Source organism: Macaca nemestrina, chromosome 3, assembly GCF_043159975.1.
Source record: "Macaca nemestrina isolate mMacNem1 chromosome 3, mMacNem.hap1, whole genome shotgun sequence".
In the NCBI taxonomy this organism is placed as follows: Eukaryota; Metazoa; Chordata; class Mammalia; order Primates; family Cercopithecidae; genus Macaca; species Macaca nemestrina.
The window spans coordinates 159,885,813-159,900,766 of record NC_092127.1 but is presented as its reverse complement, the minus strand read 5'-3'; the positions used below and the strand labels follow the sequence as shown (position 1 = coordinate 159,900,766).

Genomic DNA, 14,954 nt, shown 5'->3' with positions numbered 1-14,954 from the left:
TTGCTGGCAGACTTTTTTACAACTTTGATCTTGTTATTGGTCAGTTCAAGTTTTGGGTTTCTTCATCTTCAATCTTGATAAGTGGTGTGTGTCTAGGAATTTATCCCTGTCTTCTAGATTTTCCAACTTATTGGCATATAATTGTTCATAGTAGCCACTAATGATTCATTGAATTTCTGCAGTATCAGTCGTAATGTCTTCCTTTTCATCTGATTTTATTTATTTGGATCTTCTCTCTTTTTTCTTGGTCTGGCTACAGGTTTGCCAATTTTGTTATCTTTTCAAAAAAACCAATCTCTTGTTGATCTTTTGTATTTTTTTTTCATTTCAACTTCATTTCTGCTCTGACCTTTATTATTTATTTTCTTCTACTAATTCTGGGTTTTGTTTATTGTTGCTTCTCTAATTCTTTAAAATGCATTTTAGGTTATTTATTCCAAGTTTTTCTTTGTTTATGTAGGCATGTATGTAAACTTCCCTCTAAGAACTGCTTTTCCTGGATCCCATCGGTTTTGGTCTCTTGTGTTTCCATGATCATTTGTTTCAAGAATTTTTTCAGTTTCCTTCTGAATCTCTTCATTGACCCAGTGTTTATTTAAGAGCTTATTGTTGAATTTCCATGTGTTCATATAGTTTCTAAAATTCCTCTTGGTATTGATTTCTAGTTTTACTCCATTGTGGTCAGAGAAGATGCTTGATATCATTTCAATGTTTTGAATGTTTTAAGACTTGTTTTGTGACCTAACATATGGTCTGTCCTTGAGAATGGTCCATGTGCTGAGGAAAAGAATGTACATTCCACAGCAGTTGGATGAAATGTTCTGTAAATATCTATTAGTTCCGTTTGATCTACAGTACAGATAAGTGCAATGTTTCTTTGTTGATATTCTGTGTGGAAGATCTGTCCAATGCTGAAAGTGGGGTGTTGAAGTCTCCAGCTATTGTTGTATTGGGGTCTATCCCTCTCTTTAGCTCCAATAATATTTGCTTTATATATGTGAATGCTCCAGTGTTGGGTGCATATATATTTACAGTTGTTATGTCCTCTTGCTGAATTGAACCCTTCATCATTATGTAATGACCTTCTTTGTCTTATCTTAAAGTTTTTGTCATGCAATCTATTTTGTCTGATATAAGCATAGTTATTCCTGCTCTTTTTTGGTTTCCATTGGCATGGAACATCTTTTCTATCTCTTTATTTTCAGTCTATATGTGTCTTTATAGGTGAAGTGTGTTTCTAATAGGCAACAGATCATTAGGTCTTTTTAAATCCATTCAGCCACTCTCTGTCTTTTGAGTGGACAGCTTAGTCCATTTACATTCAATCTTATGATTAACAAGTAAGGACTTACTCCTGCCATTTTATTTGTTTTCTGGTTGTTTTGTGGTCTTCCTTTCCTTCATTTCTTCTTTTCTGTCTTCCTTTTAGTGTAGGTGATATTCTCTGGTAATATAATTTAATTTCTTGATTTTAATATTTTTGTGTATTCATTGTATGTTTTTTAATTTGACATGAGGCCTGCAAATACTATCTTAAAACCCATTATTCTGGCCAGGTGCAGTGACTCATGCCTGTAATCCCAGCTCTTTGGGAGGCAGAGGGAGGTAGATCACCTGAGGTCAGGAGTTTGAGATCAGCCTGACCAACATGGTGAAACCCCGTCTCTACTAAATACAAAAAAAATTAGCCAGGCATGGTGGTGCACACCTGTAATGCCAGCTACTCGGGAGGCTGAGTCAGGAGAATTGCTTGAACCTGGGAGGCAGAGGTTGCAGTGAGCCAAGATTGCACCACTGTACTCCAGCCTGGGCAACAGAGCAAAACTCTGTCTCAAAAAATGAATAAATAACCATTATTTTAAGTTGATAACAACTTAGCACTGCTTGCATAAACAAACCAACAAGAAAAAAACAAAACAAAACAAAAACAAAGACTCTAACTTCATCCCCTCACTTTTTAACTTTTTGTTGTATCTATTTACATATTATCGTACAGTCTATGTCTTGAAAAATTTTTGTTATTATTTATGATTGGTTCATTTTTTAGTCTTTCTATTCAAGAGAAGTTTACACACCACAGTTACAATGTTATAATATTCCGTGTTTATCTGTTTGCTTATGATTACCAGCAAGTTTTGTAACATCCTTTTCTTTCTGATTGAAGTACTCCTTTTAGCATTTTTTATAAGATAGAACTGGTGTTGATGAAATCTCTGAGCTTTTGTTTGTCTAGGAAATTTACTTCTTCATGTTTGAAGAATATTTTTGCCACAAACACTATTCCACTGTAAAAGTTGTTTTCCTTCAGCACTTTAAATATGTTATGCCACTAACATGTCATGTCTCTCCTGGACTGTAAGATTTCCACTGAGAAGTCTGCTGCCCAACGTATTGGAGCTTCATTGTATGTTATTTGTTTCTTTTCTCTGCTGCTTTCAGATCCTTTCTTTATCCTTGACCTTTGGGAGTTTGATTACTAATTGCCTTGAGGTAGTCTTCTTTGGGTTAAATCTGCTTGGTGTTTTAGAGCCTTCTTGTACTTTGATATTGATATATTTCTCTAGGTTTGGGAAGTTCTCTCTTATTATCTCTTTGAATAAGCTTTCTAACCCTATTTCTTTTTCTACTTCTCCTTATGGCCAATAACTCTTAGATTTGCCCTTTTGGGGCTATTTTCTAGATCTTGTAGGCATGCATCATTGTTTTTTCTTCTTTTTTTCTTCTGTGTCCTCTGAATATATTTTTAAATAGCATGTCTTCAAGTTCACTAATTCTTTATTCTGCTTGATTAATTCTACTGTTAAGAGACTCTGATGCATTCTTCAGTATGTCACTTGTATTTTTCAACTCCAGAATTTCTGATTGCTTCTTTTTGTTTCAATCTCTTTGTTAAATTTATCTGATAGAATTTTGAATTCCTTCTCTGTGGTATCTTGAATTTCTTTGAGTTTCCTCAACACAGCTATTTTGAGTTCTCTGTCAGAATAGTCATATATCTCTGTTTCTCCAGGATTGGTCCTTGGAGCTTTATTTAGTTCTTTTGGTGAGGTAATTTTTTTTTTTTTTTTTTTTTGGATGGTCTTCATGTTTGTGGATGCTCATTGGTATCTGGGCATTGAACCTGGGTATTCCTCATAGTCTTTCCAGTTTGGGCTTATTTGTACCTGTTCTTGGAAAGGCTTTTCAGGTATTCGAAGGGACTTGTGTGTTGTGATCTAAGCCATATCTACATTAGAGGCATCCCAAGCCCAGTAATGCTATGGTTCTTGCCAACTCATAGAGGTATCACCTTGGTGGTCTTGGATAAGATCTGGAAGAATTCTCTGGATTACCAGGCAGAGACTCTTGTTCCCCAAACAAAAGTTTATCTCTCTGTGCTGAGCCACCTGAAGCTGGGGGTGGGGTGACACAAGCACCCTTGTGGCCATGATCACTAGGACTAAGCTGAGTCAGACCTGAAGCCAGTACAGCACTGGATCTAATCCAAGTTTCGCTGTAACCACTATCTAGCTAGCTCCTATGTTTGTTCAAGGCCCTAATGCTCTACAATCAACAGGGAGCAAAGCCAGCCAGGCTTGTGTCTTTCCATTCAGGGCAACAAGATACCCCAGGCCCTAGGCGGGAGATAGGGACTGAAGTCAAAATCCTTAGAGATCTACCTGGTGCTCTATTCTACTGGGGCTGAGCTGTCACTCAAACCATAAGACAAGGCCATTTCCATTCTTCCCTCCCCTTTTCCCAGGAAAAGGATCCTCTCCCTATCACCATTACTACCACAGACCCACAGGGAATATTGCCAGGCTACTGCCGATGTTCCCTTAAGGCCCAAGAGCTCCTCAGACAGTTTGTGGTAAGTGTTGCCAGGCCTAGGACACATCCTTCAGGGCCTGGCAACACTAGGACACATCCTTCAGTCCAGAAATGCCATCCAAGAGCCAAGGCTTGAATTAGGGACTCCAAGAGCTCACTTGGTGCTCTACCCCCCTGTGGCTGAGCTGTTACCTAAGGTGCAAGACAAAGTCCACTTTACTCTTCCCTCTGCTTTTCTCAAGTAGAAGTAGTCTCTCCCATAGCCACCACAGCTAGGAATGTGCTGGGTCTCACCTAAAGCCAGCATGTCTCAGAGTCTCACCCAAGGCCCACAGCGTACTACCTGGGTATTCCTGCTGGTTATTCAGGGCCCACGGGCTCTCTACTCAGCAGGTGATGGGTCTTGCCAGGACTTGATCCTTCCTTTCAAGGAAGGTGCAGTCCCTTGTGGCCCAGGGTATGTCTATTGATGTCATCTAGGAGCTAGGGCCTGGAATGGGGGCCTTATGACTCTGCCTGGTGCCCTATCCTAATGTGGCTGAGCTGGTATCCTATGGTGTAAGACAAAGTCCTCTTTACTCTTCCCTCTCTTTTCCTCAAGCACAAGGAGGGGGTCACTTTCATTGCTGTGAGCTGTGTTGCCTGGGTTTTTGGGACACGTGACACAGGTTCTCCCTTAGCCACTCTTGTGTCTTAGCAGATCAGGTGCCCCCCAGGTTCCCTGGCTCTGGCCCCAGCGCAGCACTGACGACCTGCCTAGGAACCACAGTTCTTTGGCCTAGACTACCCTTCAAGTTTATTAGGATTTAGTCCAAGTTTATTAGGATTTAGTCCAAGTCTTTGGTTGAGGCTTGCCAAAACTCAAGTTCCAACAGCTGGACCATACAATTTCCCTCTGGCTAGAGCTGGTTCAAATGCTCCCTCTGTGTGTGGGTACACTGTAGGGTCGTGGCTTAGCTTATTTCAGCCAGGTTTTGCTTTCTGCTCTGATAGGGCAGCCCTGAGTTCAAATGCAAAGTCCCACAATCACTGCACTCTCCCTCCCCCAAACACACAGATTCTGTCTCCACGTCATGCAGCCACTGCCAAGGAATAGGTATCAGCAGTTCAAGATTGTCTTTCCTACCCTCTTTAGTGCCTCTTTCAGCAATACGAAGTTAAAACCAGGTACTGTGATTGCGTATCTGATTTTTGGTTCTTATAAAGGTGCTTGTTTGTGTAGATGATGGTTGTTAAATTTGGTGTTCCTGTGGGGCAGTGAAGCAAAGATCAGTGGAGGCTTCTATTTGGCCATCTTGTTCTGTCCTTCCCCAAGAGCATCCTCTTATATAACCCCAGGACAATGTTCAAAAGCAAGTAATTCACATCAATTTAATACCATTACTTAATCTACAGACCTTATTCAGATTTTACCGATTATGTCAATAACGACCTTTTAGCAAGAAGGACATGCAGTACATCGGTTGTCATGTCTCTTAAATCTTCTCGAATTTGGAAGCATTCTTCTGTCTTTCTTTGCTTTTTCATAACATTACATTATTTTAAAAGTACAGGCCAGTTGCTTTGCAGAATATCCCTCATGTTTCAACTCAGAGTATGCTCTTTTGTCAGAAAATCTCAGAAGTGAGGCTAAGTTCTCAGTGCCTCCTATCAGGAGCCACATGACATTGATTTGTCTCATTGTGGCACTATTACCTTTGACTACTTGGTTGAGGCCCTGTATGCCAGGTTTCTCCAGTGTAAGAATACTATTTTATCCTTAATCATATTGGCGGGGGGGGCTACTTTGAGACTAAATGTCCTGTCCTCCTCAAAATTTCACCCACTAGTCCTACCATCCATTGATACTTCTTACTGAGATCAGTTATTATTATGATGGCTATCAAATGGTGATTTTTCTAGTTCCAGTATTTCTCGTATGTTTGTTAGCTGGTTTCCTACTTGTAAGGTAGAATGTTCCCTTTCCCTTTATGTATCTTAGTGTGGACTTGTAAGTCCTTGTTTTATTCAATGGGCTATAATGCTGTATATTAGTAATTATTTTAATACTCCAGTTGTTCCACTTTGGTCAGTAAAACCTCTACAAGTGGATTCCTGTGTCCTTTTAGAATGTCCCTGTCATTCTTCAAAGCTATCACTATTTAAAGGGAACTCTTTCCAAATGGGTTGAGTCTTTCTCTATATGCCCTTGACTTCCTGATGAATACTCAGTTAATTTCTCTGCCTGGTTAGAAAACTCCTGGGCTTCTCTGGACTTCCCCCTTCCCCCACCACCATTGCTACCCTCCCAGCAAGGAGGCTTCACCAATGACTGACACGGCATTAGCATGACCTTCTTTAAACACAGAACAGAGTCAGCCCCCAACACAAGGCTGCAGGAGCAGGCAGCAGCAGCAATGGGTGGACACAGCCATCCTAATGGTGTTTGTTTTTCCCCTATGTAAACCCAGCAGCAGTTGTGAAGGATTTGCCCTTCGTTGCCTGTTGCTTTTTTGTACACCAAAGAGAAAGCAAATTTTGATTTTGCTCTGTAATAAAGGGTACCCAACAACTGAATTCTTACCTTTAAGCTAGCTGTTGCCAAAAGGGAGGCAAGGAAGAAAGCTAATAGACTGCTCATTTTGAACCCAATCTTACATCAAAAGAGCATATTGTTTTCATTGCTGGGTATCACATGCTAGACCCGGAGTATTTCCTTGTTGCCCCTGGACTTAGGAGAAGTCCTAGCTAAACGCAAGATGTAGAAGTGGGAGTGACAAATGAAAAAAGAAATGAATTAAACTTTATATGACACATCATATAAGGAAGAATAATCGTAGACACAGGCATGCAGGGGTTGGGCGTGAGTACATTAGTCCCCACCCTTTTCGTCAGCAGTCACACAACCTTGGACATTAGAGCCTATCCGTCTGATCTAGAGAAGGAATGTTGCTGGGGAAGGAAAACTCAGGGCGAGGTGAGAGAGGACAGAACCTCTAACCAGGAAGAGACTGTCCCTGCCAAGCTCCGGGAGGCGCAGAAGCATGACCCTCAGGTATGGGACCAGGTCTATAGGAAACCCATGTGGGGTGCCCTAATGGGAGGCAAGCGGGGGAGGAACCAAACTGGAAACCTGATTCTGAAAGAGGAAAACCACCACAACATCCTTTGTAACTGCACAGCTTGGAAGAACAGTATAGATCCTGTGGTTTTCCTGGGCAAGGAGGGGAGTCTAAAAGCCACAGATGATATCTGTTTCCTTCAGAAGCAGGGAAGGGGCAGTTTTCGAGTGCGGCTGTTAAATCTCCGCAGTCACTTCATTTGGTGCAGCCTGCTCCTGTGGTCTTGGCTATAGCAACAGAAGGCAGGGATGGAGGGTGCCCCAGGGTCAGTCTTGATCAGCCTCTGAGGAGCTGGGAATGCACGGTGTCACTCTGGATGTGTCTGCCTGTTTTTCCTCGCCTTCTTGCCTTCCTTCGTCTTTCCTCCCTCTTTTCTTTCCTCCTTTCTTTTGCCTTCCCCTGTACACCTTTCGAATTCACCATCGTAAAGTTGACCTGAGATTTTTCAATGAGTAATGTTTTATGATTGCTTCAGTTACATTATTACAATCCAGTCTGCCTTCCTTGTTTCTCAAACACTTCTAAGCTCTTTTCTCCTTTTCTTTGACCTTTTTGTTTGTTTGTTTTTACTACCTATCCTCCTGACCAGTTGTCATTGTTTGTTGGTTTGTTTACTTTTAAGGAGTCCAAGATAAACAAACTATTGCAGGCCTGAAAAGGGTCCAGATTTCAGAGTGAATTGTGGAGGGGGAGGGTCAGGAGGGGAGGGGAGAGGAGAGGTGTTGAGGGAGGGGAGGGGACAGGAGAGGAGTGGAGGGAGAGGAGGGGAGAGGAGAGGAGTGGAGGGAGAGGAGGGGAGAGGAGAGGTGTGGAGGGAGGGGAGGGGAGAGGAGAGGTGTGGATGGAGGTGAGGGGAGAGGAGAGGTGTGGAGGGAGGGGAGGGGAGAGGAGAGGTGTGGAGAGAGGGGAGGAGGTGCTTGTGCTGCTTCTCGCCTGTCCTATTTATCCAGCTCATCTATGAATTATTAGCAAAAAAGGAAGGTAAAGGAAGAGTAGAGGCTGGGGACAAAATCCTGGGCTTTTGAAATGGGGTAATTTAAGAGTATTCTGAAAGGTACAATGTTACACATGTGTACACAGTCCATAGAGAGAGTGATTTTTCTCTCTATGGGACTGTTGTTTCAACTGTTGTCACAGCTGATAGAAATATGCCATTTAGCCCTTATTCCAGAACCAAGTCCTACTTGACATTGTTAATACTCTTGTTTGTATCCATAGGTTCTGGCAACTAGATTACATCTTTCTTGGATACTAGACCTCCATCTTTTTCTTTTGGCGGGGGTGGGGGGTGTTTTAATATGCTGTATCCAAACAGGGGTGGGTGAGACACCCCTGGTCTATGTTTATTATGAATGTTTGCTCATATGATCCCCAACAACACCACATAGTAGAAATATTATTATCCCCATTTACAGATCAAGTGACTGAGGCCCAAAGTCCCATAGTAGCAGGGTTTTCTGTCTCCTGAGCCCACCCTCGTGACACCTGGGTGACGTGGCTGGCACAAACTGGAAATGTCTTGATTGGTTGCAGACACACAACAGGTTCACTGATAGTGCTCTCATTTTTAATCTATAGCCATTAAATCGTTCATTCATTCCACATGTATTGACTGCCTGCTGTGTGCCAGGTGCTATCCTAAGTGCTGAGGATTAGGCTTGAAGAAGGGTGGAAAAGGTGGGTCGCAAACAAACCTACGACAGAATGTCCAGTGGTGACACGTGCTAGGAAGAAAACTGAAGCACAGTAAGGAAAGAAAGGGTGGCAAGAGATGCAGGGCTGTCCCGAGGGACTCTTCCGCATTCCATGAGTCCTCCCAGGAAGAATTGGAAGGACAAGGGGGGTTTGGTCCTCAAGCATGAAGTGATTTGGGGATGTTACTAGTTTTCTGTGCTGCTGCAGCAAATTACTACAAACTGAGGGGTTTAAAACAATGGAAGCGGCCGGGTGCGATGGCTCATGCCTGTGATCCCAATACTTTAGGAGGCCGAGGTCGGTGGATCACCTGAGGTCAGGAGTTCAAGACCAGCCTGGCCAACATGGTGAAACCCCATCTCTACTAAAAATACAAAAATTAGCTGGGCATGGTGGCAGGTACCTGCAATCCCAGCTACTCGGGAGGCTGAGGCAGGAGAATCACTTGAACCCAGGAGGCAGAGGTTGCAGCGAGCCGAGATCATGCTATTGCACTCCAGCCTGGGTGACAGAGTGAGACTCTGTCTCAAAAAAACAAACAAAACAAAACAAAACAAAACAAAACAATGGAAGCATATTCTCTCCCGGTTCTAGAGACCAGAAGTCTGAAATTGGTATCAGTGGGCTTGATCCAGGGGTGGGTATCAGGGATCAAGGTGTCACCAGGGCCACACTCTTTCCAGAGGCTCCAAGGGTAAATCTGTTCCTTGCCTCTTCCAACTTGGGGGGCTGCCAGTGCTCCTTGATTTGTGACCTCCTTGCTCCGATCTCTGCCTTTTTGGTCACATTGCCTCTTCCTCTTCCTCTTCTGTCTATAATCAAATGTCCCTGCACCTCCTTCTCATAAGCATTTATTTAATTGTATTTAGAGTCCACAGATAAACTAGGCAGATTATACCATCTCAAAATCCTACACTTCATCACATCTGCAAATACCTTTAATTTGCGGACTCAGGTGACATATGAGGTATTATTTACAGGTTCCAGGAATTAGGATGTGGATATTTGGAGGCCATTTTTCAGCCTACCATAGGGAGTTATTTGTGGATTTTATTTTTTTAATGTAAATCTAGTCCCTTTTAACTGACCAAGCCATCTATACTTCTTAAAAAGCACCAATCATGTTCACTGTGGGCAAAAGCTTATGGAGCAGCATCCCTGGAAATTCATCCATGATTGAAAGAAGGAAAGAGGGACAACAGGGGAGACAGAGACACAGCCAGCAATGAATGATCTCTCTTTCTGGTGCCTGTGTTTCATGGAGACAGGGGACTGGGGATGCAGATTCTGTTTTGGCTTGTCTTTTTAAAGGCTGTAGGCCCGGCACAGTGGCTCATGCCTGTAATCCCAAACCTTTGGGAGGCCAAGACAGCCAGATCACTTGAGATCAGGAATTTGAGACCAGCATGGCCAACATGGCAAAACCCTGTCTCTACTAAAAATACAAAGATTAGCCAGGCGTGGTGGCACCCACCTGTAAACCCAGCTACTTGGGAGGCCAAGGCAGGAGAATCGCCTGAACCTGGGAGGCGGAGGTTGCAGCGAGCCGAGATTGCGCCACTGCACTCCAGCTTAGGCGACAGAGTGAGACTGTGTCTCAAAAACATAATAACAATAAAAGCTGTAGACATTAGAAATGAAAAGTAACTTAGAGATGCTTCCATACTCACTTAGGATATTCTGAGGAAGGAAGAGGCGAACATGGTCAGTCTTATATGAGGAGAAGATTTTGTTCCAAAGGAAATGATCGGGAAAAGCCCAGCTTGGGGAGGGGCCAGGGAACAGTGGGCAGGTGGGAAATGAATTCCACCTTCTGCCAGGAAGCCTAAGGGGGCATGTCTTTGAGCTAAAAAGAACAGGTCCACGAGTCAGAGTTGAGATGTTGAGATTGACCCAGCGGCGGGAAAAGCAACACAGGATAAATTTAGTGTGGTTGAAGCTTGTGCAATGATTCAGGCTGTCACGCTCCTCAGTGTCTGAATCATGGGACACAATAGATCCGCCAGCTTATTCCAGCATCCTTTAACCCTTGAGGAGCAAATGCCCTGGCAAGGAGCCCGCTCAGAATCTCCTCCCGCTCCTGCTGCTGCTGCACAGTGGGCTGTGCCCTGGTGAGGCTCCTGTGTCCTCTGTCGAAGGTAACAGATTAGGAAATGGCAGAAGTCCCTTCTCTGTCTAGCATCCTTCCACCTTCTCATCTGTAAAATGGGGATGAAACACATAACCCCAGGGTTGGGAGAAAGGTCTGACACAGAGGCAAGTGTCAGTGAACGTCTGAGAACGCTGAAGCAGTGATGGAAATGGGGTGTTCCTGGTTACCAGCGCCCTCTCTGACCCATGTGGTAGTTACCCTTTTGCCAAAGTGTGTGACTATTAATACATTTTGAGTCTCTAGGAAAAAAAAAAAAGCAAACTTAATTCCTACTAAGAGATCACTCACTGTCTTCTCTACCTTTTACGCTTTCTTTTCCAGGTGGTAACAGAAAACAATCCAGATGGGGTGCAGGTGCTGTAAAATAATACAAAGGTAAAGCTGGAGAAATACTACTTCTAAATGGAGGAATTTGTGAGGAGCGTGGAGTCACTTTTAAAGACCATGCATGTATTCAGAGCATTTATCCAGCTTGGGGCATGATCGACATTGCCAGCACATTAAGAGTTTGGAACTGTTATCATATCATTGAAAAGAACATGTGCCCTAGATTTTCTTAACTTTTTTTGCTCACTTCTCAAAGCATGTTGGGAACACCATCATTTTCTGAGGCTGAATTTGGTCTGGGTTTCTGAGGATGCCTGAAATGGCATCGCTGAAAATAAATCACCCCAATCACATATGTGCTTTTAATTTTGTCCACACTGCATTTCATAAAACTGTGAGTAACATGAACATAAACTTCTAACTAAGATAAAGGGAAGAAAAGTAACTGATGATCTTGCTTTCTTAACAAATATACTGTCTTTTTAATTGTAGCTCTATTCTAGACCCATACATAAATAAGCTTTATTCCACTGTAATCATAATGTGATGTTTGGCTTTATTCAAAAAATATGTATTGTAAGTATCATTCCTGTGACTGCAGACTTCATATTTATCATTTTAATGACTGCATAATATTCCACTGAGAGGGTATACTCCTTATGGCCCTATTAGTGGACACTTGTTTTACTTATTGTTTTTTATTTTAAAATTCTATGAACCACTTTGTATTTTACTTTACCCCCTAACCCTCCTTCCTCCTTTTGGCTCTCTTCTTAAGATGTATTTCCGGCAGAACCTTGTTTTTGTTTTTCAAGACTGTCCTGCTCTGTCATCCAGGCTGGAATGCAGGGGCGTGATCTCAGCTCACTGCAGCCTCTGCCTCCCAGGTTCAAGCGATTCTCCTACCTCAGCCTCCCGAGTAGCTGGGATTACAGGTGCCCACCACCACACCCAGCTAACTTTTGTACTTTTAGTAAAGATGGGGTTTCACCATGTCAGTCGGGCTGGTCTCGAACTCCTGACCTCAAGTGATCCACCCGCCTTGGCCACCCAAATTGCTGAGATTACAGGTGTGAGCCAACGAACATTTTTATACCAACTATATCTATTTGATTTAGACACACTTATCTAGGTTGAAAAGAGTAATGACAGAAATTAAATTAGCAGGTTTCGTAGAAAGAAGCAGGGCCTGTGGTAAAAATCTTTAATGATGGAGCAGACCTGACTGGTTTTTCGTTGTCCTCCCTGCAGCTATCTCTTTGATCCAGTTCAAGTGTCCTCTCCTGGCTATGTCAATGAAGTCAACAGCTGCAAGCTAGATGAAGACGACACTGATAAATTAAAAGGCAAATGGAACAGTGAAGTCCTGGTGCAGAAAAATGACTCTCAGAGGCAGGGCTCAAAAAAGACTGAGAGCAGCAGCAGGACAGCTAACCCACGGGAGCCCTGCTGGCCTCACCAAGGGCCGCTCCCGCAGGGGGATGTTGGAGGGGAACACCATGCCTGCGGCATCAATGGCATCGGCCCTGCTGCCGCTCCACAGCCCGCTGGGAATCCCAGCCCTGCCCAGGATGACAGGGGCTCCTGGACCAGTACTGAAAATACTGGCGTTCCCCCAACTCAACCCTTCCTGGAAGGAGGGGACACCAGGAAACAGGACTGTGTGCTGCTGGCCTCAGAAGGAACCCAAGTCATGAGAAATGGAGACTCCAGAGCTCCTTCTGAGGCAGAAAGTTTTGCCTTAGAAGTACAAGACCGTGTCTTCCAGATACCAGCCCCAGATTACCTTCAGCATTGGGGCCCAGCTGGAGACAACATTGACCATAATGAAAAGGACCGTGTTTTCAAGAACCATACTGAGGATGAGTCCCTTGAGGGAATTCAGCCCACAGTGGGGGAGCGTGGTTTGAATACGCCCTTCTCTGGGAGGAGAAGCTGGGATTCATTGAATGAGGATGTGGAAACAGAAGTTCTAAGCATCTGCTTTAATGAGAAGGGTCCTGCTCATGCCATGCCTGTGGTTGACTCAGGAAACAGGCAGGAGGATGCCCATGGCTCCAATGGAGACGGAGATGGGGAGATTGTGGACGAGGATGCAGCGGTGGCGGAGGCCCTTGCAGCTTTAGAAGCTGCTACTGCAGGAGAAGATTTGGATGAGGCTGATTAGGGGAGGGGATTTGCACAGGGAGGTAAGCTGGTGTCGTGCTGAGCATGCAGATGCATTTGCTCCCTGGATGCAGAGCAGGTGATTCTCCCAGCATGCACCAGTGCAGCCTGACCAGTTGTTTACATCCAGCATCTGTTCTGATTGTCAGCATCTGTCCCATGCTGCTTGTCACATATCTGGAGTTTCACTCTGTGTCGATGAGCTGTCATTCAGGACACTAGGAGAAAAATCTGAGTGGGTCATTGTGCCCATATCCACAGAAAGTGCAGAAATTGAACAGCTTGCTTGACAACCCTCAAACATCTTTGAGCACCTGGTACAGATGTTTATGAGAATACTCTAAGATCTCAACCCTTGATCCCAAAGGCACACAATCACAGAGGATTCCTTTTGACTGTAAACTGTTTACCTTGCTTTTGAGAGCCAAACATTGTACCCAACCTGGAAAAAGTAACTACCCCAATTAAAGTGCCTCATGTGTCCCCAGAGCATGGCTTAACTTCAGGGACAATTCACCCAGGGAGCTAAGAACTAACCAGTTGTTCAACAGCGGGTTAAGCTCAGCAGTTTTCACAGTAGAGCAGAAGTCCTCAGGAAACAAAAGGTTAGTCATTAGCTGAGATGTGATTTTAAAACACCTTGACCTTAACTTTTTTACATTATTACTTTTAAATCTCCTTTGGGACTGGGGAGGCTGGCCAAAATAGTCTTAAAACTGCTTGTGTCATATTTGGGTTTTAAGTTCATGACTTTCAGAACAGCAAAGCCATATATGCAATGTTTTTATGCCATTAAATGTCTGACTCTAATTAAAATATAACAACGTATGTGTCTTTCTGTCTTAACTCAAAGGTGGTTCTAATTTTCTCAGAATATCAGTGACCCTAGATATTACTTTCAATGTAAAGAGCTAATCTACATGGCCGGGCGCGGTGGCTCACGCCTATAATCCCAGCACTTTGGGAGGCCGAGGCGGGTGGATCATGAGGTCAGGAGTTCGAGACCAGCCTGGCCAACATAGTGAAACCCCATCTCTACTAAAAATACAAAAAATTATCCGGGCGTGGTGGCGGGCGCCTGTAATCCCAGCTACTTGGGAGGCTGAGGCAAGGAGAATTGCTTGAACCCAGGAGGTGGAGGTTGCAGTGAGCCAAGATCGCGCCACTGCACTCCAGCCTGGGCGGCAGTACGAGATCCCATCTCAAAAAAAAAAAAAAAGAGCTAAGCTAAGCACAGTGGCTCATGTCTGTAATCTCAGCACTTTGGAAGACTGACGTGAGAGGACTGCCAAGGCCAGGAATTCAAGACCAACCTAGGTAATTTAGCGAGACCCCATCTCTATGAAAAAAAAAAAAAAAGAGCTAGACTACAATACAAAATTATACTCAAGGAAGGGACCAAGTTGGTTTGCAGAGCCATGACTTTGGCTTTCTCTCTCTCAAGTTAAACTTGATGCCATAACTAAGTGTCCTGATCTTATCACAAAGATGAATTAAGCCCTCTCTGGATTTCAGCCTTCTAATTCATTGAAACAAGGTTAACCATTCTAACATAACTCAATGGAGAGTTTAAAGGCATTAAGGATGCTCAAAACTATTTAGAAAAAAAAATAAACATGGAAGATGCTTTAGTTTGGTGTTTTGTAACACAGAATTGAAATTGAACTTCGTTTGATTTCCAGCTTTGCCATGCGACTTTGGGC

General features: G+C 43.6%; 1 protein-coding gene across 5 annotated transcripts in view; it reads left to right on the top strand.

Annotated features, from left to right (window-relative positions):
- Positions 1-14,619, top strand: part of PGCKA1 (PDCD10 and GCKIII kinases associated 1) — a 135,703-nt gene extending 121,084 nt beyond the window's left edge. For 4 of the 5 annotated variants that reach the window (XM_011751399.3, XM_071093752.1, XM_071093753.1 and 1 more), the window contains exons 3-4: positions 11,080-11,133; positions 12,337-14,619. In XM_011751399.3, the coding sequence (XP_011749701.2) occupies positions 11,102-11,133; positions 12,337-13,252 (948 nt within the window). In that variant the 5' untranslated portion in view covers positions 11,080-11,101 and the 3' untranslated portion in view covers positions 13,253-14,619. Of the gene's footprint in view, positions 1-5,421; positions 6,845-11,079; positions 11,134-12,336 lie in introns of those variants that run through there. The other variant, XM_011751400.3, reaches the window with a different exon arrangement.
- Positions 14,620-14,954: the final 335 nt, after the last annotated feature.